We start from the raw sequence: 27,553 nt of genomic DNA on the forward strand, positions 1-27,553 counted from the left end.
GACAAATACCTCATACAATGTTGAGCGGGTTCTCCCGGATATAAAATATCATATATGTGGACGTAAGCTGGTGTTTGGGCACGCTGTGGGGCTCAGAAGGGAGGGAGCGCCATTTGGCTTTTGGAGCGCAGATTTTGCTTGGTAACTGTTCTGTTTGGGGTTTTGCTGGTATTTCAGTTTATGACGTGGGGGGTATGTGTAAATTGGGCAGAGTACATCAGGGCATAATAAGAGGGTATAATAATGGGGTACCTAAATAATAATCCGCAGATACGTGGCCGGTGTCGCACTGATAAATGGCGCCCGATCCTATCCGCTTTTGGAACACTCTGCACATTTTGCATCGCCATATTCTGAGAGCCAGAACTTTTTTATTTTTTCTCCAACGGAGCCGTGTGAGGGCTTATTTGTTGCGGGACAATCTGTACTTTTCATTAGTACCATTTTAGGGTACATGTGATTTTTTTTTATCACTTTTTATTAGATTTTTTTGGAAGCAAAGTGACAGAAACAAATTCTGACAAAGTTTTTTTTTTTTTTTTTTTACAGTATTCACCGTGCGGTATAAATGACATTTTACTTTATTCTGCGGGTCGGTACGATTACGGCGATACCATATGTATATAGGTTTTTTATGTTTTGTGGCGATTGCGCAATAAAATCACTTTGATAAAATTATTTATTTTTTGTGTCACCGTATTCTGAGAGTCATAATTTTATATTTTTCCATCAAAAAAGCGGTGTAAGGGCTTGTTTTGTGCGGGACGGGTTGTAGTTTTTATTGGTACTATTTTGGGGTACATGCGACTTTTTGATCACTTTTTATTCTATATTTTGGGAGGGTTGATGACCAAAAAAAAGTGATTCTGACATTGTTTTTTAATTTTTTTTGCGGTGTTCACCGTGCGGGAAAAATAATATTATAGTTTTATAGTTTGGGTCGTTACGAACGCGGTGATACCAAATATGTGTACTTTTTTTAACATTTTCATTTTTTTCCTATAATAAAAGACTTCTTATAGGAAAAAAGCATTATTTTTTTTTGTAACTTTTATAAAACTTTTTTAATTACTTTATTTTTTACTTGAAGACTGGCAGCTCTGATCGCTGCTATAATACATTACACTACCTAGGTAGTGTAACGTATTATAAACTGTCAGTGTGACGCTGAGAGTCACACTGACAGGAAGCTTATGAGACCCAGCATCCGGCTGGTTCTCATAGGCTGCTGTGCATGGCAGACCCGGGGGCCGTTATATGGCCCCCGGTTCTGCCTTATAACCGACTGCAGCACCTGCAATCGGTCCCCGGGAAAGTTTGTTGTAGCAACAAACTTTCCAGTTTGTTATAGCAACAAACTTTCCAGTTCGTTGCTACAACACACTTTCCCTGCGATCACATGACCGGGACCTGAACTAATCAGGTCCCGATCATATCTCCGGGAACAGAGGCAGGTGATAACAGCGCGATCCGGGTGTCAGCGCTACTCTGAGACACCCGGATCGCGCTTTTAACACCCACCGTGAATTCATGTCGGCACTGCACAGAGCCCAGCAAGTGCCGACGTGAATATACAGTGGGCGGTCGGGAAGCGGTTAATTGTGGGAAAAACCTTCTTTAAGGCTACATGCACACCTTGCATAATTTGATGCAGAAAATGTGCATCAAAACCGCAGATCTACTCAGGTAAAATCTGCATTATTAAATACTGTGGGTTTATTTATGCGTTTGTTTTTTTTTTTTTAGGTGCGGTTTTTAAATTTAAAAATCAAAAAAAAGAGACCGGCGCTCCAAGGCTTGACAAAGATCCCATTGAGTTGGGTCGAAACGTTGCCTGCCTGTGGGGAGATTTTATGTAGAAAAAATATTGTCTGATCCAATGCCATTCACAAAATGAATGGAATTATTCTGGATGGTCATGCCCGTGCCCCTGCTATCCTCTAAACATACACCTCTTCATCAGGGGACCCCATATCCATGCTCTGTCCTGGCGGCCGGGTTTCCTCTGATTATGAGGTTGTTGGCGATATTTATACGATACCCATTATGTAAATGAACTGTTCAGCCTCTGCTGTCCTGTTTGCTGTTTTGCCAGCAACACTTCAGTAAGCGTTCTATGTAATGATCAATTATGTGGGTGGGTTGTAGACTGAAATGAGTAAGGCCTCATGCACGCGACCGTGCTTCTGCGGCCACAGTTAATACACATTTTTAAGTATAAATTGCGGACCCTTTCTTTTCTATGGCCCCATGCACACGACCATGATGTACACAGATCAGTGTGGGGACCGCAAAAACTCAGGACATGTCATTTTACAGTCCGGATTTGCAGATTTATCAATACTGATGAATTGTTGTGGATCGGGAGTCCAGATGACACATGGCTGCACAACATGGGGTTTTTTGTGGTCCGTGGTTTTCAAGACTGCAAAACCAATACGGGCATGTACATGAGGCCTTAATAAAAAGTGGACATCCCCCTTTATTTGGATAGGAAGCCTCTTAAAGAGATATCCCCAGCCCTGCCAGCTATCTGCGGTTCTCACCAGGGGAAGCTGTGGGTAACCACAACCCTGCAGGGGAAATTTTGTATTACATGGCACCCGTTGAAATGAATAAGGGACCATGTAATACGTGACTGTGCGGAGTTCTCCAGCGTGGGACCTGCTCCTTCCAGTGGGTTTCAGCTGTGGCTTATAAAGGGGGGACCCTAAGGGCATTTGGGAAAAAGTCCTATAAAAACAACCAGTCAATTGTGACATCGACGTTAAGATATTTCTTGTATAATCCAAGACTTAATCATTCCAGCTCAACCCCCAACATGGAAATCAGTTTGTCTTTACCGATCCGACGGTGTATTATATCAGGCCGATCTTTCCTCATTCCCAGAGCACTGTATTTGTATTCTCGCTCCCTCTAGTGGTCAAGCTGGGTCCTGTCGTTCCACCTAACCGGTCATTCAACTGGATCCACTCCACAACCAGAACTTAAAGCTGAGCTGCTGCGTGAAATATATTTCTGATGTGATTTTATTCCTTTTATCTCTTGTCAGTACGATTAAACATTTTTACTTGAAATGCCTTGTTGCGGGGTTGCTCTGTTTTTTTGAATGTTGATCATGTTCTAGTTGTGGAGAGGATCCAGTGGAGTGACCAGCTAGATGGAGCCAGCTTTACCCTCGGAAGAGCGGCCATATAAATCTAGTGCCCGGCACCCGTTTCATAGTGGTATAATAAGCTGTTTCAGAGGAATGATCGGCCTGATGTAATACACCTAAGGCCGGGTTCCCACGTAGCATAAACACTGCGGAATTTCCGTAACAGAATTTTGTGCAGAAATTCCGCAGCATTTACAGTACTAGCAAAGCGGATGAGATTTTGAAAATCTCATGCCCACGCTGCGAAAAAAAAATCTGCAGAGTACAGTTAATAACGTGACCTACGGTGCGGAATATAATTCCAGAGCATGGCAATTTATGCCGCGTTTTTGTTTTTCCGTTCCGGGTTTTCCCCATTGAATTCAATAGGGATGCGAAGCCCACAATAGAAAGCCAAGTGTTGTGACTTTTGTGGCGTAAACGCAGAGATTACGCCGCAAAAAAACACAACTCCGAGGGGAAAAAAAGTCATACTTACCTAGAACACCCTCCTCCTCCCTGCAGTCCGGCCTCCTGGGATGACGTTGCATCCCATGTGACCGCTGCAGCCAATCACCGGCTGCAGTGTCACTTGTCCTGCAACGACGTCAAAGGAGGGAGGCGGTAAGTATGATCGCTTTTTTTTCAAGCAGCAGAAATTCAATCCGAACAACCACACCACAATGTGCTGCGAATATTTTGGTTGGTTATTTTTTGACGGAATGTGCTGCGGGTTCCAGGTCGGACACACTGAGTGATTTTTACGCAGCGTATCCGACCCGTGGGAACCCGGCCTTAGAGTGGTAAAGTTACACATTTTGGACTGTGCCTGGGACTGTACCTGCTCCGGTGTTATGAATTTAGGGAGTTGTGAATATTAGATTTTGGAAGTTTAATGTCTTTCATGGACACTTCAGCTGCGTGCATCAAAATGTAACCCTCATCTTCCAGGGATTTCCGGACAATTTTTAAACTTTTCAGATACACAAATAAAACCTGAATCCTATTATACCACCATACCTAAAAATATATGATCAAAGTGGACACCTGGCAAATGTGGTAATGCCACCCAGCACTTAAAACTCTTAGGGTCAGTTCACACTGCGGTTTTTTTGGCGCGGATTTCGAAGCGGGTACCGCGTCAATCTGTGCCAAAAAAACGCCCCCCATTAAATTTAATGGAAGGCAGAGGAACCCCTCAACGGAAAGGCAAAGGGAAACCTTAACTTCCGTTTGCATCACCATTGATCTATATGGTGATGGAAACTTTGCTAATGGTTTCCGTTTGTCACCGTTGCCACAGGGTTCTGTTATTTTAACAAAATGAATAGCACAGTCGACTGCGAGTTCGAATAATACTCCCTGTATTACCCCCCACCACCTCTGGGGTCAATGGCGGCTGTGCAGGGAATGCAATGATAGGAATAGGTTGTGATCGATCTTCCTACGGTCACTTGCAGCTCGAGTTTTCAGGATAGGGGATTGTCGTTCGTTTGACCATCAAGGACTCGCTTACTCAGCCGTTTCCAGTAACTCCTATAGACTATAATAAAGCTTCTGTTCCCCTCCCTTCCTCCCCATCGTGGCCGATATGAGCAGGGGGCGATCGATCATGTGGATAGGTGATTGGGCATATCCCTGTGGTGCGTGTAACTAGTCCATAGGCTCTATAAGAATGTGCAGATCTCACACAGGACTTTTTTTCGACGTTGGTGGCATTGTCTAGAAGGGATTCCTATGTAATATTAAAATCCCAGCTGCTTTTAGGGGAAACTCTTCCCCTTTTCCACTTGTTTTTTTTGTTTTGTATGGGAAATCACATGCAAGGTGTGATAACTTGCATTACTTTAGCAGTGTTTACAGTATATATATATATATATATATATATATATATATATATATATGTATTACAATTTCCAAAAATGGCATGATCCGAGACTAATTCTTGGCTCCGTTCTTGCAGCCACATTGCCAAAGAGTTCGTCATTCGGCCGTTCAGGTGCCGGCGCCCAAATGAACACTAAGACACTTCAGAAAGCTCAGTCGTTTGATGTGGCCGTGTAAGTAAACCCGTGTCTGTGCTGATCGCAAATAAAATTGCAGTAAATTAGTGACTGAGTATATTGCTCAAATTACTACTCTGAAGATCTGGGATAAAACCGGTACGGTTATTTGATCTATGAAATCTGTATCTTTTTGTTTTATTCTTGTCCTTTTTCATTCTACAGGACCCCTCCAGTGGCAGACTGGGCTGTACCGGTGTCTTCAAGACTAAAGTACAGACAGTTGTTCAACAGCCAGGATAAAACCATGAGTGGCCACTTAACAGGTGACTAGAACAGGTTCTTTGTACTGCTCTTTTGACCATATCCTGGTCAAAAAAAACTAATGTTACGTTACGAAGCTCATTCAGCTGACTGCCCTCTCCACTGACTCCCCCCGCAAGTTCATGTCCGCTGAATGTGCATGATTGTTTCAATAAGCAGACGGTAGCCACTGTCAGACACCTCTGGCAGTACTCCTCTCCCAAAGGATCAGGCATATTCATATATAATACACCCTATGATTATCAGTCCGGCTGCCCCCATAAAAGTGAACCTCTTCGACAAGTCAGAAAAAGTATGGAGCGTGCTCACGGGCTAAGCCCTCCCCATAAGATGCAGGTGACAGCTGAATGTTACAGCCGACACTTCACCGCAACGGGCGGCATCGTAAATGACGACGATCCCGCTGGATCAGTATTGACTGCGGCATCTCAAGCCGTTAGAAAGAAGTGGATGGCCCCCTACTTTTTAACGGCTTAGATGCCAGGGGTTGCTGTTGACCACAGCATCTAAGGGGTTAAACGCACAGGAACTTAGATGTGAGCGATATTCGCTAGATCCCGTGTGTTAGACGCACTCAGGACCTGCTCTTAGCCGAGCCATCAGTTCACTGACGCAATAGGCTCAGAGAGGAGGATACCGCTTCTATGTATACAGGATACATAAAAGTTTTTTTGTAAAAAAAAAAAAAAAAAATGTCAATGAATAAAAGTCAAAATTGCTTAAGAACTCAAAACACATCACATTAATCAAAAAATATATATTTCCGTTCAAAGGTATACGTAGCCTTTAAATTTACTGGACCAGCCAACATTTTTTTTAATGTGGATAGCCTTCTTACATATCAGGAGGGGACACTTGACACGTCTAAGGGTGTATTCCCACTGTCTTTATATTGTACATTGGTAGGGCTTCCAACGTATGCAAGTGTATAGGCAGACCGTGCCAGACATCACCCATAGGCTCCTATGTTAAAAAAATAAATATATATATATATATGGTTGAATGCCTTTGTATGGAATAGCCTGGTCGACTACACTTCTCCATACATTTGAGAAAAAGGTATACTGGCCTGGCAATTCTTTTTGCATCCATTGGGTGAATAGGGCCCTTTGGGTACATTAGGTGTATACGCCGAGACCTTTCGAGGTGCAAATACACCCTAAACTCTATGGGGTCGTTTTATAGATTGATATTTAAAATTGGTGATGTGTGTTGATGTAGCGATCAAGGCTTGTAAACCAGAATATTGCGAAGCAGAATGCAAACCGCCACCATCGCCCAGGTTGGGAAAAAGTTGGTAACCTAATTTACACAAAATGTTTAAAAAAAAGACAAAAAATTTAAAACTCATTTGCTTCCTGTGAGAAGGATGAAGGAAAGTGATTGTCTGAATACAGTCCCAATGGGTGAGGGAGTTGATCACATTGATGAATTACAATTTCAGCCCTGGAGGTGCCGTCATGTATTTCTACTCTTCCTGCTCCCTGGCCTGTTTATTGCCTATGAGAAAGTGCCCGACTAAATCTTCCTTGTAACTATAGCCCAGCAATGGCTGAACAGGAATGTTTCACCGCTGTCTCCATATCCAGTCTGGGTGCATCTTAGATGATCCATCCTAGTCTCTTAATAAGATTTGTTAATCGAATTCCACACTAGAAACTACGCAGTCTGACTCCAGGGAATGGGTCAGATTGAAAATGGTCTCCCCAGGTTCGGCTTCTTGCACCCTCAGTAAACGGCTCATTTTGCTTGCGGAAGTTACAAGTGTAAGATGACTTCAAATCAATGGCTGTCCATTTAACATATGGACCACTCTACTCTGCCAGAGCAAGACCACTAGCTTTGTGTTCATCTTGTAACTACGCTTTATTTTAATTTTTTTATTTTTATTCATTTCTGCAGTCATACATATAATTTTGACATGTTGTTAAAAGCGTAACTGGACTTTAAAAAAAAACTTTTGACATGTCATAGGGACGTGTCAGAAATTTGCATCGGTGGGGGTCTCCGCACTGGGAACCCCACTGAACGCTAAAACTAAGCAGCAGAAGCGCTAGGGTGAGTATTGTGCTGCGTCGATTCTGATTGGCTTTCCTCGGAAAACCGAGCGAGCAGTGTATAGACTCAGACTTTCTATTAAGACCATACACCACTCCGAGGAAAGCAGACCAGAAACTAAGCGGCACAGCGAACACCCGAGCACTTCTGCCGCTTAGTTTTAACGATCAGTGGGGGTCTCAGTGCTCGGATCCCCACCAATTACAACTTCTGACATGTGAAAAGTTTTTTTTTAAACGTTTAGTTACCCTTTAAGTCTAATACCTGTACAAAAATAATAATTTTTAATGATGGATTCATTTTAGGGCCTCAAGCAAGAACTATACTTATGCAATCTAGTTTACCACAAGCCCAGCTAGCTACAATATGGTAAGCATGGAATAACATATAGTTTGTACAGAATTGTGTTTGTGAAATTCTTAGAGGCTCTGTCACTGCATTATAAGTGCCCTGTCTCCTACATAATGTGATTGGCGCTGTAATGTAGGTAACAGCAGTGTTTGTTTTTTTTTAGAATCTATTTTTCACCAAGTTATGACCTATTTTAGCTTTATGCTAATGACTTTCTTAATGCCCAAGTGGACGTTGTGGAGAGAAGTGTATGACGCTGACCAATCCGCGTCATACACTTCTCTCCATTCATGTACTCTGCACATAGTGATCGTACTAGATCATGCTGTGCTGTCACTTACACATTAACGTTACTGAAGTGTCTTTAGAGTAAATAGACATCACCTCCAGCCAGGACGCGATGTCTATTCACAATCCCGACACTTCGGTAACGTTAATGTGTGTCACGTACTCTAACACGCTTGCTGACATTTACAGCGTGATCTCGCAAAAGTGACACACATGAACGTTACCGAAGTGTCGGGATTGTGAATAGACATCACGTCCTGGCTGGAGGTGATGTCTATTCACTGTCAGGACACTTTAGTAACATTACTGTTACTAATTTGACTGCACATAGTGAACAACGCAGGATCACTATGCGCTGAGTAAATGAATGGAGAGAAGTGTATGACGCTGATTGGTCACTGATTGGTCAGCGTCATACACTTCTCTCCACAATGCCCACTTGGTCAAAAGTAAAACACGCCCAGTTGGGTATTAAGGAAGGCATTAGCATAAAGCTAAAATAGGTAGTTTTTCTAAATAAAAATCACTGCTGTCATCTACATTACAGCGCCTATCACATTTATGTAGGAGATGGCGAATTTATAATGTGGTGACAGAGCCTCTTTAAAGGGGTTTCCCACTATTGGAAAGTGACGGTATATTGCTAGGATATGCCATCACTTCCTTATTGGTGGTGGTCCGACTCAGGATCACCAGCCGATACTCCGTATGAAGCACTGAGGCTCCTTCACAGTTTTTCCCTGCATAGCAATTTTACCGGCCACCTGCTGTGCAAGAAACTGCAACGCCATCCCGTTCACAGGAACAAAAGGATCTCGGTTCCTTCGGCTTTTCATAAGATCGGCAGGGGTCCCCGAGGTCAGAGTCCCAAAAATCATAATGTTATGGTAACAAATACGCCTTTGACGCTTTCGCTGCCGTGACCGTTTTCACATTTTTGACACAAACAAAAACCTGAATTTTTTAATTTTTTAAAAAAAATCATATTATGCCCCTTATCTGTATATTTTTACTAAGTAGACACCTGGCACATTATACAAAAATTCCACTCGGCACTTAACACTCTTGGGCGCCTACAAGCAATTTTGCATTAAATCGTAACATTGTGTACAAAAAATAATGCATAGAATTGATGTTTTTAGCTCTGACCCCAGCAGAGCCTCAGATACACATTGCACATCTTGAACTTTTATTTTTAGGCGGTAAAGTCCATACATGTCACTTATGCCTATGTCTACATGTACATATCTTCACATAATCACCAGAACGGACGAGTCCAAAAATATCAGATCCAGATTCCGGTAAACATCTGAGTCGTCAAATGGGGTGGTTAGATGTGTAACTGCTCATTCTCTCACCCTTGTAGAAGAAAAAAAGTAAGACCCCCCACCCCTCCCCCAAACCGATGAGAGCATGTACCCTCCCGGATTGGATAGGGAGGTTGGTGACCAGAAGAAACGTTCTTGTAATCTTATGGTTTTTTTCTATCACAGGAATCTTTCGGATATCGATCAAGATGGGAAGTTGACAGCGGAAGAGTTTATCCTGGCCATGCACTTAATAGACCTTGCTATGTCCGGACAGCCGCTGCCGCCTGCTCTGCCTCCGGATTACATCCCTCCATCTTTTAGGTGAGGAGCACGCGGTCTAACCAGAATCGGAACATAAGGAGTATATCGGTGTAATATTTTCTTTGAAATAATTGTAATTTGTGGATCTTCAGAAATTTGTATGTTTTCACTATTCTCCCCACAGCAGTTCCAGCAAAATTAGAGACACTAAGAATGCAAGGGCATTCCCTGATTGACAAGGGCCGGGGGAAAGAAGTGTGTGCCGAGTGTATCGAATGACATTGCATACAATTTTAAGGCGCCATGTAGCCTTCGCTTCCCCTTCCCTAAAAAACGTAATCTCCAGTCTTACTTAGTGCCCATTGATATCTCTACTGGGATGTATTAGTAAAACACTTTTTTACACTTTTGCCATACGGGTGCTGTCCTCAAGTTTTTTGCATGTTTGCCATATACGTCGTTCCCAGCGTATGTGGCTTAATGCGATTGGTTCAACAGGAAGACAGAAGTTTGATAACTGCACTGCGATGAGCCCGGCACCTGTGTGTTCAAGACTTCCTACACACTGACCCCCCCCCCCCCCCCCCTTTGGTGTATATTACAGAAGAGTCCGTTCCGGTAGCGGTATATCCATAATGAGCTCGGTGTCTGTGTCTGTAGATCAGCGCTTACCCGAAGAACCAGCAGAGGAGGAGCCACAGCCAGCGGATAAAAAGCTACCAGGTAATGCGAACCCACAACCACCTATTGTGTAGCATGCAGGGGAACGCTTCAAGCAAAGTTATATATACGTGGCACCCACCAATCTGTTCCCAGAGGCAATTATTAAAGAGGTTGTCCCATAATCAAGTTTTCATTGGTGGGGATCTGACTGTTGGGACTCCCACCGATCACCAGAATGAGATTACCTTGCCGTTCCTGGGAGTCTCACAAAAATAGAGCGGTAGTGCGCATGCTCGGCCACCGCTCCATTCATTTCTATGGGGTGGCCGAAGATGGTGATTGGCAGCCCCATGTGTAATAGGTGATAAAGGGGTTTTTCCTTAATCATTAAAGATTAAGTGGAGCTGAGCTGCAATATCAGACACAACCTATTGACAGGAGTGGTTCTGTTTTTTTGGAGGAAAGCGGCCATGTTTTTCTAATCCTGTACAACCCCTTTAATGGTGTTGGCTGTATTGTAATTGCTGACAATAAGCTGTCACGCTGATCGGTTTGTGCTCCTGGCCTGGTTTTCTCCGTAATTTATAGCTGTCCTATGCAATCTGGCAAGGGAGAAAGCATAGGACGTGAAATCAGATGCAGCAATGGCGGTTTAAGTAAGAACTACTGACATTACGGGGCAGCGTGACATTCATCACGATAAGAATGTGTCCAGCGCACGTACATGGAGCATCCACGACCATGCTTGTCTACTCCCCCCAGTGTCGTTTGAAGATAAAAAGAGGGAGAACTTTGAGCGTGGGAACCTTGAGTTGGAGAAGAGGAGGCAGGCGTTGTTGGAGCTGCAGCGCAAAGAGCAGGAGAGATTGGCCCAGCTGGAAAGGGCCGAGCATGAGCGGAAGGAGCGGGAGCGCCAGGAACAGGAGAGAAAGCGGCAGCAAGAGCTGGAGAAGCAGCTAGAAAGGCAGCGAGAGCTGGAGAGACAACGAGAAGAGGAGCGGAGGAAAGAAATCGAGCGCAGAGAGGTAACGGATCATCTCCTATTCACAGGACTATAGTAAGACGCAGTTGGATGCCAAAACTGGCATCGTAGATAATGTTCATTGGCTAAACATCCTATTGCCATTTCTTTTTTTTCAAAAGGGGTATGCCCTGACAGGGCTAGATTATAGGGAGTGCTTAAGGGGCAATTGCCCAGAGGCCTCCACCAACCAGTACCGTGCAGACCTTCCCAGGCACCCCCAGCAGCAAGGCATGGGAGTCTGAGGTGATTATGCAATATTTATTACAAGGCTCAGGGCTCTGTTTTCCATGTTTTTGAAGATTTGGTCCCCCCTCTGCCTGTTCTGCTAATTAGAAGAAATTCTCTGCCTCCGGGGGGATTTTTATTACCATAGGGAGATGAGCAGTTGCCCGGTACCTTCTGGCGCCACTTATCTCTCTCAAACAACTAGTCAAGCATGATGAACCGCTGAACCTTGTGTTCCTCAACCGGTCGTCATATACGTCAGGTTTTTGGCTGATCCTGTTGTGATCAGAAGGATATGCCAATAATTATTTATGTAAGCTGGGCACGTTATAAGAGACTGCTACTGGGAAGAGGGTTCCCCCAAAAAGTATCTATTTTTTTTTTTTGCTTAAAGGACTCCAACAACTTTGATTCGGCCCTGCCCTTTGATTTAAGTGAGTGCCGGTATTGCTTCATGTCACTTAGAGCATCTCTAAAAATGACAATCTCTACAATGAAGGGGTCGAGCTACTCGCAGCATTTAAAGAGGCTCTGTCACCATATTATAAGTGCTCTATCCCCTACATAAGGAGATCGGCGCTATAATGTAGGTGACAGCAGTGCTTTTTCTTTAGAAAAACGATCTATTTTAAACTACTTTATGAGCGATTTTTAGCTTTATGCTAATGAGTTTTTTTAGCGACCAAGTGGGGATGTTGTACAGAGGAGCGTATGACACTGACCAATCAGCGTCATACACTTCTCTCCATTCATTTACACAGTAGCATCGCGTTCTTACTAGAACACGATGTGCAGCCACATACAGACATTAACGTTAATCAAGTGTCCTGATAATGAATACACATGACCTCCAGCATGGACGTCATGTGTATTCAGAATCCTGACACTTCTGAATCTTTTCTGTGAGATTCCAGCAAGCCATGCGTAATCTCGCGAGATTACGAGGTAAACGAGATTAAGTTTCCCTTGCTGGAATCTCACAGAAAAGATTCAGAAGTGTCAGGATTCTGAGTACACATGACGTCCAGGCTGGAGGTCATGTGTATTCATTATCAGGACACTTGATTAACGTTAATGTCTGTGTATGTGGCTGCACATCGTGTTCTAGTAAGAACGCGATGCTACTGTGTAAATGAATGGAGAGAAGTGTATGACGCTGATTGGTCACTGATTGGTCAGCGTCATGCACTCCTCTGTACAACGCCCACTTGGTCGAAAGTAAAAATACGCCCACTTGGGCATTAGGAAACTCATTAGCATAAACCAAAATCGCTAATAAAGTGGTAAAAACAGATAGTTTTTATTAAATAAAAAGCATTACTGTCACCTACATTATAGCGCCCATCTCCTTATGTAGGGGACAGGGCACTTATAATGTGGTGACAGCCTCTTTAATATCCATCAGAAAACCCACTTTTAAAGTGTAGCTAAACTTAAAAAAAAACCCGTTTGACATGTCACAGTGGCATGTCAGAAGTTTTGGTCGGTGGGGGTCTGAGCCTGGAGACCCTCACCGATCGCTAAAATGGGGCGACAGCGCTTGGGTGAGCGCTTTGCCGCTTTGTTTTTGATCGGCTTTGCTCGGATAGCTGACTGAGTGAGTGTAATGCACAGGCACCATTGTTCATCCAGTGTGTCCCAATAAGGGAACCCCACGTTAAGATAGTCTAATAGGTCATATGGAATGGGGTTGTTTTAAGGGTCGACCATCCTAAACCAAATTTCCCTATAACTCTAGTAGAGTTCTGCACAGTAATGCCTTTTAAAGTCCGGTACGTTCGACACAAGGCGAAAATTAAACCTTTTTACAGAAGTCCACTATGTGGCCTCTCCAGGCCTTGATTTGCAAGATTATTTTGAAATAGTTTTTATTTTAACTTGTTGTGTTTTTTTTTTATTCTTTCCTTTAATTTTAGTTGCATACCGCTATAGTCTCATTGAATTTATGTCTCATCCTCAGGCGGCAAAGCGAGAACTAGAACGTCAGCGACAACTAGAATGGGAACGGAATCGGCGCCAGGAGCTCCTGAATCAAAGAAACAAGGAGCAAGAGGACATTGTGGTCTTGAAAGCAAAGAAGAAAACGCTTGAGTTTGAGCTGGAAGCTTTAGTAAGTTAAAACACAAAACTTGATGATCGTCAATCCGTGACCAAACCTTCCAAATCTTATGTTCTTCTTATGTGTTCCTCAAGAATGACAAAAAGCATCAGCTGGAAGGGAAACTTCAAGACATCAGATATCGTCTCTCTACACAGCGGCAAGAAATCGAAAGTACCAACAAGTCCCGAGAGCTGAGGATTGCAGAAATTACACATTTACAGCAGCAGCTTCAGGTCCGTGCTGCGCTCCTTGTGTTCCGGCTCTACACATCCGCATGTAGTTTGTGTGTTGCGGCTTTCCTCTCATTGCCCGAGCGGGTTTGTGTCAACTTCCTCCCTAGCGGCACGATTTTTTTTATAAACTAATATTTTATCCTACCACTTTTTGTTCCTTTTTTGGGGGGTAGATGAGGTGGTCAAAAAACAGCGAAATATAATTCATTTTTTTTTTTTATTGTGTTTAACGTGCAGGTTAGACCCTGTTTGATTGTAATAGTTCAGACTTTACAAATGCAGAGATACCAATTAGGTTTAAAAAGAAAAAATTATAATTTTCTTTTTACCCAGTTTTTTTGGAGCTTTTATTTTTTATACTAGTCCCCCTAGGGGACTTGAACCAGCAATGGTTGAATTGTTCACATGATCTACTGCAATACTAATGTATTACAATATATTGTTGTTTGTTTGTTTTTTTGTTTGTTTTTTACAGGATCCTTTTAAGCACGGTCTCTGGGCTTAATAAGGAGCACAAAGATGCCAGACTTGGGGCCCTTCATTAGGGCCCTAAGCTGCCATGACAGTCATCGGCACCCCACGATCACGTCATGGGGTGGGCTGTTTCTAATGGCTTAGCTGCCGTGGTTCTTATTGACCATTGCATCTGAGGGGTTAAATGAGCGGGATCCTGCTCATTGCAGTGAGCCGACAGCTGTAACGCACACACAGCTTGTGAAGCTGGCTCAGGCCGCGAGCTTGCTCCACACCTTCCCTCCCAGCCCCCGCCGTATATAGACAGCGGACGTCGGAAGTGTTGCCTCATGAATACAGCCCCTGTCCATATATCCTGCTCGATATACTATTCTATGATCCAGAACGGCGAGACGCTCTTACAGTTCATCCTTTCTCACTTTGTATGTTTCTGAATGTTTTCTACTGGTTTATAACCAATTATTTTATTTTTATTTTTTGCTCTTCAGGAGTCTCAGCAACTGCTCGGAAAATTGATTCCCGATAAGCAGTTACTCAATGACCAACTAAAGCAGGTTCAGCAGAACAGTTTGCACAGTGAGTCTATAGTATAGGGGTCTTGACATGGATGGGTTCTGTCAATCCTTCAGGCTGCTCTGTGATTTTCTTCCTAGTCCTTTAACTGTAGAAATAATCCTCACCGCCTGCGTTTATAATCTCTGACACAGATGTCTGTCGTCCGGTGCACATTTTCTTCTGATCTAATTGGATGACTTAGAGGTTGTCTCCTAAAGACATCCCCTGTCCATGTGCCCTATTAAGGCATACGGACATCATAGAGCGTGGGGGGTACCCTGCTCGGGACCCCCCACTCTGAGCCAGCATGTATTATCACCATGTAATGCTACATTTCTGGTTGGCCGGCAAAATCAGCTTTTTGACCGGAGCGGAACTCAATCAGCTGATTGTCCCAGGGGTCACATTCTGAAAGGAGTGGTCTGTCATGAGGCAACCCCATTAATGTCCTTGTTGCCAGGCTGCAGTTTTAACTGATATGTCCACCAGTTTACATATAGAATTAAAGTGTTTTCATGTTAGAAGAAAATGATGGCCTATGCACAGGTTAGGCCATCCGTATGTGTTTTCCCTTGGACAGGGGGATATCTTTTGCTGCGGGCACCACCTATGATCGGGGAGTTGTCTTTCCTGCTGGTGACTCTTACCTGGCTGTGCTGCTGATTTCTTGAATATCCCTAACAATCCACTATTTTGAAGGGGCCGTGACGCTGTTCCTCTTCATTCCTTACCTGCTCTGTACTGTGAATCGACGACCCGCTTGTAGTGCCGGTTCACAGTATTGCAGCCATCTCCCATTCAAGTTACATGAATGAAGGGGAAGCAGCGCCGTAGCCCCTTCAAAACCGCCACGAGTCAGACCCTCACTGATCAGATATTGATGGCTTATCCTGAGGATAAGCCATCAATTTCTTGTACCTGGAAAACCTCTTTAAAGGGAATCTGTCAGCAGTTTTGATGCCCCTGACAGTGCGATATGGGGGGAGGAGAAGGGTATTGTGATGATACCTTCTGTCTAGGTCATGCGAGCTGCATGACCGAGAAATCAATGTTTAATTCCCCTGGCGCTGCCATCGCAAGTGCCACTGAGGTTGGCACTGTATGTACTCTCCTCACTGCACACTGTTAGCCCCTCCCATCTGTTCTGAGTGACGGCTCTAGCAGTTTCCTGATTGGACGCTAGTGCCATCACTCAGAGCAGAGAGTGGCAATTGTGACCATGGTGACGGGGGAAGTAAGGATCCGTTTCTTGGTCATGCAAGTTGCGTGACCAAGACAAAAGATATCGTTCCAATGCCCGCCCGCTCTTATGTAGAGCTGTCACCAGTTTGAGGCCTCCGAACTGCTGACCGTTTCTCTTTAATCTGCATAAAAAGTTGAGTAACTTTGTAAATACATTACATAACGTACCTTGCTCTGATCCTCCGCTACACCCTGTTTTCTACTCCACAGCTATATTCACAACTTTGCTAAAATCTCCCAGCATTCCCTGCTGTTTCCCCCTCCATTATAGGAACTCTGCTAAACGTTGAGGGTGGGTGTCCTTTGTCAAGTTTACAGTGAAATTCCTTTAATAGCTTTGTACGTTTGAAATCATGAGTTGTTTTTTTTTTTTCTTTAAATAAAAGTCTATCAGTGTGTGTTGTGCAACTTTCTAAATACTTTTTATTGAAAATAATTATTACTTTTTGAGATACAGCTGCTTTGTGTCCTGTATACAGAGCAGCCGTAGCTAGCGCTGAAACCGGAATCCGTCAGGTCAGCGGCACTGACGGCTTGTTACAGTTGGTCCTGTGTGTCGATGCACCTGTCATCAAGTTCTGAATTTAGATGTGATGGGTAACAGCTCGATCCTGTGTGCCAGACACACGCAGGACCCGCTGTCACTGATCCCGTCAGTCCCTCTGACCTGGCAGATACAGAATTCAGCGCTAGATACAGCTGCTCTGTATACAGGATACAAAGCAGCTGTATCTCAAAAAGTAAAAATAATTGTTAATAAAAAGTAATTAGAAAGTTGCACAAAACACACTGATGCATTGTTTTATTTAAAAAAATAAAACAAAACCAAAAAAGCCATTCAAAGGTGTACTTAATCCAGAAGCAAGATCTGACGGTGAATTATCAGACTATTATCAAGAAGCAAATGGGTAGTTCTTTTATGGTGGAATACCAGTAACGCTCTGAAATAAGATGACCTTGAGCTGGGGAAACCATCAGTCCTCACTACAAAGGGACTGTGACCAGAGAAGTTTTGGAAACTTTACAGAGTCACAAACCCAGTTAAATATTCTTAGCCCCTCTGCGTATGATGCCAGAATTTGTCCAGGTTTCTCTATAACAGAACATTACTGCCGGCTGCCATTATAACGCGGCGTGCAGTTCTCATACAGTGCAGGTACGTGACTTGTTAGAACAAGCTGAGGGTTGTATTAAATGGAAGTCTTCTGCCCTGTCCCCAGGAGACTCCCTCCTTGCACTAAAAAGAGCTTTGGAAGCCAAGGAACTTGGTCGTCAGCAGCTCCGAGACCAGCTGGATGATCTGGAGAAAGAAACGCGGGCCAAACTCCAAGAGATCGATGTCTTTAATAACCAGCTAAAGGTAATGGTTGTTCTGTTCTTCTCTCCCCTATGGAGAATGGCATCCAGCGCCAGACAAATGAGCATGTTGATAGGGGTGGTAAGAAGAAGCAGGCGCCAGGATAATAGGCGGGTGCATGAATAAAATGTAGCTGGTCCAATTTCTACCTGAAGAGTGCGCCTACATTAGATGTGTTAGTAAGGTGAATTCAGGGACATAGTCTACCACAACTTAGAGGGATTGTCCCATAACGATCCTCCATTGTCGAACGAGGCGCTCCAAGTCCTTGGCAGGATGCGTGTGTGTCGTCACTCTCCATAGATTTAAATGGCAATGTAAGCTGACATAGCTTTTCCCTTCGCTCCCGTTCATCTTGATGGCGACCTGACTGCTCATGCCCATACTACTCTCCAGCAAACAATGGAGATTTGGAGCACATTTTTCTCTGCAACAATTGGGAGTCACAAAGGTCGGACCCCCTACATAATGTCATTTTATATCCTGTCTGATTTATGAGTCATGGGACAAGCTATTTACAGTGATCTGTCATGTCATAGATCCGTGTGAGAAGATCACATTTGTGACGTCTGTGAGGGAGGATTAAGGGGGCTATCCAGTCCCAATAAATTGATAGCCTATCCTGAGGATAGGCCATCAATATCTGATCAATCGCGTCGAACTCCCTGCACCCCCACCGATCAGCGCTTTTGAAAAGGAAAGACTGTAAAACTCTGAACTAGTGTGTAAGCGATTCACCGTGTGAGCAGTAAAGGAAATGAAGGGGAAACAGCACTCGTACGAGCGCTGCGGCCCCTTCAAAACAGCCGATCAACGGTGGTGACGGGTGTCGGACCCACGCCGATCAGATATTAATGGCCATACATTTTTTCGGTCACTGGACAACCCTTTTAATTGTCCAAAGGCATGTCCTTTTCAGTCAGATTTCACTTTTAGGTCCCCGTGTGTAAGGTTGGCAGCTCAGTTTACATCCATAGGCTCTGTAGTTGTAAATGTCAGGCAGAAATCTTAAAAACACTGGTTATCAGCATAGCTCCACATTTTGAGAATTTCTGCAGTCCGCATGAAGGTGTATGCTACATAAAATGCCAAGTGACTTTTTACTTTATTCTGAACTTGATTTACATGAATTCTTCTCCTGTCAGAGCAAGTGCCGCTTTAACAACTTTGCTTGCTTCCTGTTAGCTCTCAGGCTGCAGATCTCACATCTGCCTGCAGCCTCTTCCTGGCTCAGTGTCTATACGAAGCATGTCCTGCTTTGGTGAATGATGATGAGATGTATCCTTCTATCTTTCCCTGTACAATAATCTGATGTAGGAAAAAAAAAAGCCACGTCTACCCAGAAATTGATATTGCATTATTAGAGATTGTCTAAATTGTTGGCAGTATGTCTCTCACGTGGATTCCAGGTGGCAGCTAACAGACTTTTAAATGCAGCTCTGGATGTGAACAGAGTGTGAGATATTACATAAGGGAAGATCAATATAAGATAAGTAAGGCAAAGTTACTCCGCGTGATGTGTAAAATGTAGAGGAAAACTGTTCCAAGGAGCCAAAAAGGGGACAAAGATTAAAATAAAAAAAATAAAGCTTTGAGGATCTGGGGGTTTGGAACCCCAGTTCTCACGATCGGTTGGGGTTCCAGCGGCGAACCCTCTAAAAGCTCATGTACTGGCAGACTCGAGACGTCCCTGTGGTACATTGACGGCCATTCATATGAATAGCCGCCATGTAATACTACATTTTACCCTCCCCATGACCACACTACTAGAGAGCAGGTCCGACCCCAGACAGGAAACCTGGAGATAAAGTGAGCCGCCTTATTTGCCTCGGTTTCTTGTTACGACAGGGAGCAGGGCCTTAAGGTCCAGATGTCTACAAGCTGGAGTGTCCTATGCCTGGACAGCTGATACTGCTCACCTGCCTAGGGAACCTGTTGCTGTGAGTTCACGGTTAGTCCAGTACTCCAAGTGCCGGTAGTCTGAGTGCTGGTGACTCTGCTTCACTCCTCCTTAATCCTTTCCCCTAGCAGCGGTCGGGTGGCATGCGTCCAGTGGGGCATGGTTTTCCTGGGCGCGCGCGGGAGCAGAGAAATGACTGTTTCGGTGTGACTGGAAGTGAAGCCGTCAGAGTTTTCCGGAGACTATTTCTAGGTTCATACGAAATCTAAACTTAAAAAAACCAAAACTATTTATGCCGATTATGAATTGACATTTCCGGGTCTGTTGTGTACAGTACTTGGTTGCATTATTTATTACCCAACTATAAATTGACAGATAATCTGGACGTCGTCCTATACCAGAGGTGCGCTACCATTTCGAGGCCTTATTGTCTGAAATAAAACTTAAAGTGGTATTCCCATCTGAAACCTTTCCGTCTGTATATGCCATTAATGTCAGATAGGTGGAGGTTCCCCTTCTGGCCGCAGGTTGGGCACCCCTCTTCTGTTCAGTAGTGTATGAAGTTTACCGCTTTATAATCCAGCCTTGTCTAAGCTTCATCGGCTACTTGGCGGTTACTCCGTATCTATTTGTGACTAATGAATCTTTCTCGCTGTTGCCCAAACCTTCAACCACCCAGTAACTATGTAAATGTCTCTTACAGGAGCTGCGGGAGATGCACAGTAAGCAGCAGCTGGAAAAGCAGAAGGACATTGAGGCTGAGAAGATGAGGCAGAAGGAGCAGGAACGGAAGATGTTTGAGCTGGAAAAACAGGAGGAGGCGGCTGTCAGGTGGGATCCTCTCCGGGGGTCACTGTACAAATGATGTAGAGATCTCTTACTTTCCACATACATTTCTACAATCTTAGTGGCTTGATGAGTAGATGGTGAATATTGGTCATGTAGTTAGTGGTTTATCGGCCAATTTATTGTACTACGTAAAAGTAAAATTATGAAAAATGTCGAGTAACTTTATAAATGCTTAACATTACTTATCTGGTACTATTCCTGAATTACAGCCGATATTATACTCCAGAGCTGCATTCACAATTCTGCATCCTTCAGAGCGGAAGTCTTCCAGCATTCCTTTTTCACACAATTTGTGCAGGGTTTTATCTGCTAATTGGCACTCTGGGAAGTGTAGTCTTTACACCAGGCACTGTATGGTAATCTGATGTAGGAAAAACCAAATCTATATATCTGTATAATAGGAGCTCAGCTAATTTTTTAATTTAGCCTCAGGGCCAAATTGTGATCATAGACGACCGGGTCAGCATCTCCAAAACAGCCGGTCTTGCGGGGTGTTCCCAGTATGCAGTGGTTAGTGCCTGATAAGAGTGATCCAAGGCAGGACAGCTGAGGAACCTGCAAACAGGGTCATAGGCGTCCAAGGGTCATTGATGTACATGGGGAGTGAAGGCTAGCCCATCTGGTGGGATGCCACGGAAGAGCTACTGGAGCACAAATTGCTGAAAAAGTTACTGCTTGCTATGATCGAAAGATGTCAGAACATCGCAGCTTGCTGCATGCCAGTCAGAGTGGCCATACTTACCCTTCTCCACCATCAAAAGCGCCTACAATGGGCACGTGATCATCAGAACTGGTCGATGGAGCAACGGTAGAAGATGGCTTGGTCCGATGAATAAAATTTTCCTTTACATCATGTGGACGGCCGTATGGGCGTGCGTCGCTTACCTGGGAAAGAGATGCCACCAGTATGCATTATGGGAAGAAGACAAGCCGGCGGAGACAGTGTGATGTTCTGCGGGGAAACCTTGGGTCTGGGTATTCATGTGAATGTTACTTTGACACGTAGCACCCACCAAAACATTGTTGCAGACCAAGTACAACCCTTCATGACCGCGGTATTCCCTAATGGCAGTGGCCTCTTTCAGCCGGATAATGCCCCTGTCGCACTGCAAAAATGGTTCAGCAACGGTTTGAGGAACATGACGGTTTTTGTTGTCCGTCAGTAACAAGACTATGGCTGTGGGTGACCAACCTTTGTTTGTCCCCTAGGATGTGGGGTTGTGTGTTTTTCAGATCTGGCTCTTACTATGAGATTACAGAGTAGTTTGTGTCTATGGTCAGTTTACGGGCTTCATGTTATCTCTGTCAAGGCAGGTGAGTATCTGACACACTTTTGGCACTACTCATTTCAGAGGAGATATTGTAGGAAAAATTCAACCTGTCCTTGCTGTTCTACCCAAAATATAAGTTTAGATTGCGGATTAGATTCCCCCCCTCCCCCCCCCCCAGAAATAACTAATGACTATGAACTTTGTTTTACGGGGTGCAAACTCCAGATCTAGTGAAGCCGTGCGAATGAAAGCAGTAGTAAAAAAAAAAAAAGATCAATATGTGAATAATACATCCACGGCTATGTACATCTCACTCAGGATTCGTGTGCAGTCTGTGTAACCCTAAAGGCACATAGGTCTGCATAGGAGCTACCTGCACGAAACATTCGGATATTTTTTAATAAAGACTGCACAAAGGGTCTTCGATTCATATTTTTAGATGCATTGGAGCAAAAATGTCGGGGAGCGCCGCTCGTCTGACGTCGGGTTAGTGCCGCTCGTCTGACGTCGGGGAACAGGAAAAAGAGTTTTGTTTCTGTGTAATGGAAGGAGAGGGGTTCGCTGTGAATGAGAGCAAGAAGGAAGACTACAGCCTTTTCACCGTCATCTCTACCCCTGTACAGCCTCCAGTGAATGATTGTGTGGGAAGGGGTACAGGAACGTTTCTTCATGTTATCCCCCAAGCCCCTGCTTACCAAACAGGATACGAGCTTCCCTGATTGTCACATTTAAGGGGGGGGGGGGGGGTTCTTTCTATTAAAATAGTAAGATGAGCAGATCCTGCGCCTAATCGGGATATTTGACGACTGTTTACGGTCATTTGGACCAGATATATGTTTGGTCTCGTCAGTTCTTGTGATTTTCTGAAGTTATGTGCACGCAGACGGATAAATAAGTGGCATCTATGAACGCTGCACATCCTGAACTTTTATTTGTCGGAGAGGTTGTGTTTTTTTAGGCTCTGCTTGGGTCAGACTTTTTATACATTTTTCACAGGACATTACACTCTGATGTAAAATTGCATGAAGGCACCCGTGGCGTTTTCATAGTGTGCCGTCTAATTTCAGAAAATATTTATCGGTACGGAGGTATAACATGTTTTTGTTTTATAATTCCGGTTTTATTTGCCTATTATGTCAAAAGTATGAACATTTTCTTGCAGCAAAACGGTTCTAGTCCCTGTTCACACCTGCGTTTGCATTCTTCTCTGTCAGGAGTAGAATAACAAATTCTGGAAGCGCAGGCTCCGTTGAACAACGGAGACAACCGGCGCCCCAAGAAACCCATTGACTAATAGGTTTTCTGCCGGGGTGCCGGTGGATTTACTGGAAACCATAGCGCAGCACGCTGTACTATGGTTTCTGGTATTTTCGGCAGAATCTGTGACGAATGCCCCTAATGGAGCCTCCAATGCATATATGAACAGCCCCTGAGGTAATATCTACATGTATTTGATTATTTTGATTCATGTCTGTAGCACAGAAATGTTTTTGTGATTTTTCTATTTTTCGTATATTTTTATATAAAAGATTATTTATTTATTTTTTTAAATGTTTTAGTTATTTATTTTGAAGAACTTCTCTGGCGGGGGCCGTATTGGAGGCACATCCTTCCAGCATTTCCTGTATAGACAGCGGCCGGGTGTATGTGCTTTATGGCAGCTGCAATGATTGAGAATTATTGGGCAGAGAAATGTCAATAGACTAATAGGGCGCAGTCACACGTGGCAGATTTTGTTGCAGAAATTGCTGCCACTGAAAATCCGTTCCGTTCATCTGAGTGAAACAAGCAGACATCCATGTGCTTGCTGCAAAAACAATCCCATTCAGGGAGTGACAGGAAAGCAACATACAGAGAACGATCTGTGTAAATAATGGAAGTAAATTTATGCAGTAGAAAATCTGAATGGTGTTTCTGCAGGGTTTGATTTTATTAGAACCCCAATTGGAAACGGTCACAGCCATTTTTGCAACAAATCTGTCATATGTAAACAGCTATTGGGGCTTACGTAGGCCTCTAGCCGTACAATAGTAGTGTCTCCCCTGCCCTCTGCTGACTTTGCCCCAGTCTACACAGCAAAGCTGGGAAGCTGCAGAAAAAAGGAAATGTCAGCCTATTGTGTGTGGAAACTGGGATATTTCAAGATACGTATGTATAGTTTCAGAAAAAACCCCACCAAAAACGTATACATGTTTAGAATAAAAACCTGATTTCAATATGGCTTCATTCACACCTGCGTTGGTGTGTTCCGTTTTTCTGCTCCGTCGGAGGAGCAGAACAAAGGGAATAACTGAGGTAACGGTTCCGTTGCACGACGGATACCACCGGCAGCCGTTGGAACCCATTGACTTTAATGGGTTTCCGTCGGGTGTCTGTCATTTTACCGGAAACAATAGCGCAGCATGCTGTGCTTTTTTCCTTTGGTAATCTCTGCCGGATCTATGACGGAGGACCCTAGCGGAGCCTACAAGGCAGATTTGAATGACGCCTAACATGTCACTTTCTGATGATCCATTCACTTGATAGTCAAATGACTCATCTAGCCACGGATTCCTCTTCGCGCCTTTGGCTGTGATCCCTTTCCGTACGCTTTGTAGGAATATTTGTTTATTTGTTAGTAAATGTGAAATCTACTACAAGATTGTATTCCAGAGACTTCCTCTCGTCAAGTAATGTATGTGTATATTTGTTATTCAGGGTGATATCTGAGCGGACTAGTGACAGAGCAGAGCAAGTCAGGCCAGACAGTGACGCAGAACAGCCGCGTGAAGCAGCCAAGTGTGAGACCAGTGTACAGAGGGGCTTTAGCTTAACCTACTTGAGAAGCGTGTTCTCCTTTTTTAGGTACATGTGTTATCTTAGAGCTAAGGTACAGAAGGTTTCCCAAACATGCTGATGGTCTTGGTCTAAAATGATGTACTGTTTTAGAATAAAGGGGTCTATAACATTGATGGCCTAGCCTTAATATAGGCCGTTGTAGTGTAGCTAAACGTTGGATATACTTCTGACATGTCATAGTGACATGTCAAAAGTTTGGATTGGTGGGGGTCCGAGCACGGAGACCCCCACCAATCGCTAGAACAAAGCAGCTGAAGCCCTCGTGTGGGCACTCAGCCGCTTCGTGTCTGTTCGGCTTTTTCTCCGTGCTCGGACCCCCACCAATCCAAACTTCTGACATGTCACTATGACATATCAGAAGTTTGTCGAACGTTTAGCTACACTTTAATTTTGGGGCCGCGGCACTCGCATCGTTTATCGTAGGATCGGCTGTGCCTGGTACTTCAGCTCACTCCTATTCAAGTGAATGATGAAGCTGCAGTACCAGGCACAGCCGCTTTTACGGACAAGCCGTTGTGCCTTTGTAAGCAATCAAGCGACCCCCTACACAGTGCCAACACAAACAAAGAAAGGGGTGTCACAGAACCGGAGCAGTAAATGTAGAGGATATAATGGGTGCAAGCCTCATAGGAACCTGATCCAGAGTACCACAGTAGAGTCCAAACACGAGAGACAAGGCAACACTTCCAAAAATCAAGGGAATTTTATTCATCCAACAATGCAATGCAACGTTTCAATCCAGCAGGATCTTTATCAAGCATGTGAACAAACCATACAAACAGTGTATATAAGGGATTTGAGGACGCCGAGATGGAGGAATGTGAAGTCCACCTGTGTTGTATGTATTAATACTGTCATTTTTAATTCACTTTTCACCTGGTCTAAATTAGGCACCTTAGCTACTTCTGTATATTTTACATGTAGCCTTACATTGTATATATGCACTTTTAATGTATCTACTTCTCGTCGATGTTTATATTCACTGTGATTTATCCACTGGCTTATATGCTATTTATTATAATGTATTTCTTATTTCTTTTTTTATATTGATTGTATAATTGCCATTGATGACTCAGTCCTTTTATATACACTGTTTGTATGGTTTGTTCACATGCTTGAGAAAGATCCTGTTGGATTGAAACGTTGCATTGCGTTGTTGGGTGAATAAATTCCCCTGATTTTTGGAAGCCCTACACCGTGCCGACCAACGGGTCCAAGAGATCGGGCCCCCACTGATCAAACATTGAGGGCCCAACCTAATGATCGGCCATCAATAGTATCAGGGGTGTAACTAGGAAAGACTGGGCCCCATAGCAAACTCTTGACCGCCCCCCACCGGGTGCCACAAGCAGCCCCCCTTATAAATAGTGATCCCTGTAGAATGTGCCATACAGCCCCCCTGTAGACACTGCTATATAGCCCCGCCTATAGTCAGTGTCACACCCCATTTGTGGATAGCGCCCCCACCTCCCCCTTTTATATATAGTGCCACACAGCCCCCCCTTAGTAGATAGTGCCACACACAGACCCCTGTAGATAGAGCCACAGCCCTCCCCCTTGTAAATATTGGCATACAGCTCCCCCTTGTGTATGGTGCCACACAGCTCCCCCTTGTGTATGGTGCCACACACAGCTCCCCCTTGTGTATAGTGCCACACACAGCTCCCCTTTGTGTATAGTGCCACACACAGCTCCCCCTTGTGTATAGTGCCACACACAGCTCCCCCTTGTGTATAGTGCCACACACAGCTCCCCCTTGTGTATAGTGCCACACACAGCTCCCCCTTGTGTATAGTGGCACACACAGCTCCCCCTTGTGTATAGTGCCACACACAGCTCCCCCTTGTGTATAGTGCCACACACCGCTCCCCCTTGTGTATAGTGCCACACACCGCTCCCCCTTGTGTATAGTGCCACACACCGCTCCCCCTTGTGTATAGTGCCACACACCGCTCCCCCTTGTGTATAGTGCCACACACAGCTCCCTTGTGTATAGTGCCTCACACAGCTCCCCCTTGTGTATAGTGCCACACACAGCTCCCCCTTGTGTATAGTGCCACACACAGCTCCCCCTTGGGTATAGTGCCACACACCGCTCCCCCTTGGGTATAGTGCCACACACCGCTCCCCCTTGGGTATAGTGCCACACACCGCTCCCCCTTGGGTATAGTGCCACACACCGCTCCCCCTTGTGTATAGTGCCACACACCGCTCCCCCTTGTGTATAGTGCCACACACCGCTCCCCCTTGTGTATAGTGCCACACACCGCTCCCCCTTGTGTATAGTGCCACACACCGCTCCCCCTTGTGTATAGTGCCACACACCGCTCCCCCTTGTGTATAGTGCCACACACCGCTCCCCCTTGTGTATAGTGCCACACACCGCTCCCCCTTGTGTATAGTGCCACACACCGCTCCCCCTTGTGTATAGTGCCACACACCGCTCCCCCTTGTGTATAGTGCCACACACCGCTCCCCCTTGTGTATAGTGCCACACACCGCTCCCCCTTGTGTATAGTGCCACACACCGCTCCCCCTTGTGTATAGTGCCACACACCGCTCCCCCTTGTGTATAGTGCCACACACCGCTCCCCCTTGTGTATAGTGCCACACACCGCTCCCCCTTGTGTATAGTGCCACACACCGCTCCCCCTTGTGTATAGTGCCACACACCGCTCCCCCTTGTGTATAGTGCCACACACCGCTCCCCCTTGTGTATAGTGCCACACACCGCTCCCCCTTGTGTATAGTGCCACACACCGCTCCCCCTTGTGTATAGTGCCACACACCGCTCCCCCTTGTGTATAGTGCCACACACCGCTCCCCCTTGTGTATAGTGCCACACACCGCTCCCCCTTGTGTATAGTGCCACACACCGCTCCCCCTTGTGTATAGTGCCACACACCGCTCCCCCTTGTGTATAGTGCCACACACCGCTCCCCCTTGTGTATAGTGCCACACACCGCTCCCCCTTGTGTATAGTGCCACACACCGCTCCCCCTTGTGTATAGTGCCACACACCGCTCCCCCTTGTGTATAGTGCCACACACCGCTCCCCCTTGTGTATAGTGCCACACACCGCTACCCCTT

The 27,553-nt window shown here is 44.8% G+C and overlaps 1 protein-coding gene across 5 annotated transcripts in view; it reads left to right on the forward strand.

Moving 5' to 3' along the window:
- The window catches only part of ITSN1 (intersectin 1), a 151,572-nt gene that overhangs the window by 63,471 nt on the left and 60,548 nt on the right, over positions 1-27,553 (forward strand). For 4 of the 5 annotated variants that reach the window (XR_012881604.1, XM_075854575.1, XM_075854576.1 and 1 more), the window contains 12 exons: positions 5,100-5,196; positions 5,365-5,465; positions 7,827-7,890; positions 9,654-9,791; positions 10,336-10,454; positions 11,157-11,419; positions 13,604-13,753; positions 13,837-13,977; positions 14,940-15,027; positions 17,469-17,608; positions 20,209-20,336; positions 24,323-24,469. Coding sequence is in view for 4 of the 5 variants with exons in the window: in XM_075854575.1 (XP_075710690.1) it covers positions 5,100-5,196; positions 5,365-5,465; positions 7,827-7,890; positions 9,654-9,791; positions 10,336-10,454; positions 11,157-11,419; positions 13,604-13,753; positions 13,837-13,977; positions 14,940-15,027; positions 17,469-17,608; positions 20,209-20,336; positions 24,323-24,469 (1,576 nt within the window). In the remaining variant the exon portion in view is untranslated. The remainder of the gene's footprint in view (positions 1-5,099; positions 5,197-5,364; positions 5,466-7,826; positions 7,891-9,653; positions 9,792-10,335; positions 10,455-11,156; positions 11,420-13,603; positions 13,754-13,836; positions 13,978-14,939; positions 15,028-17,468; positions 17,609-20,208; positions 20,337-24,322; positions 24,470-27,553) is intronic. The other variant, XM_075854577.1, reaches the window with a different exon arrangement.

Source organism: Rhinoderma darwinii, chromosome 2, assembly GCF_050947455.1.
Source record: "Rhinoderma darwinii isolate aRhiDar2 chromosome 2, aRhiDar2.hap1, whole genome shotgun sequence".
Classification (NCBI taxonomy): Eukaryota; Metazoa; Chordata; class Amphibia; order Anura; family Rhinodermatidae; genus Rhinoderma; species Rhinoderma darwinii.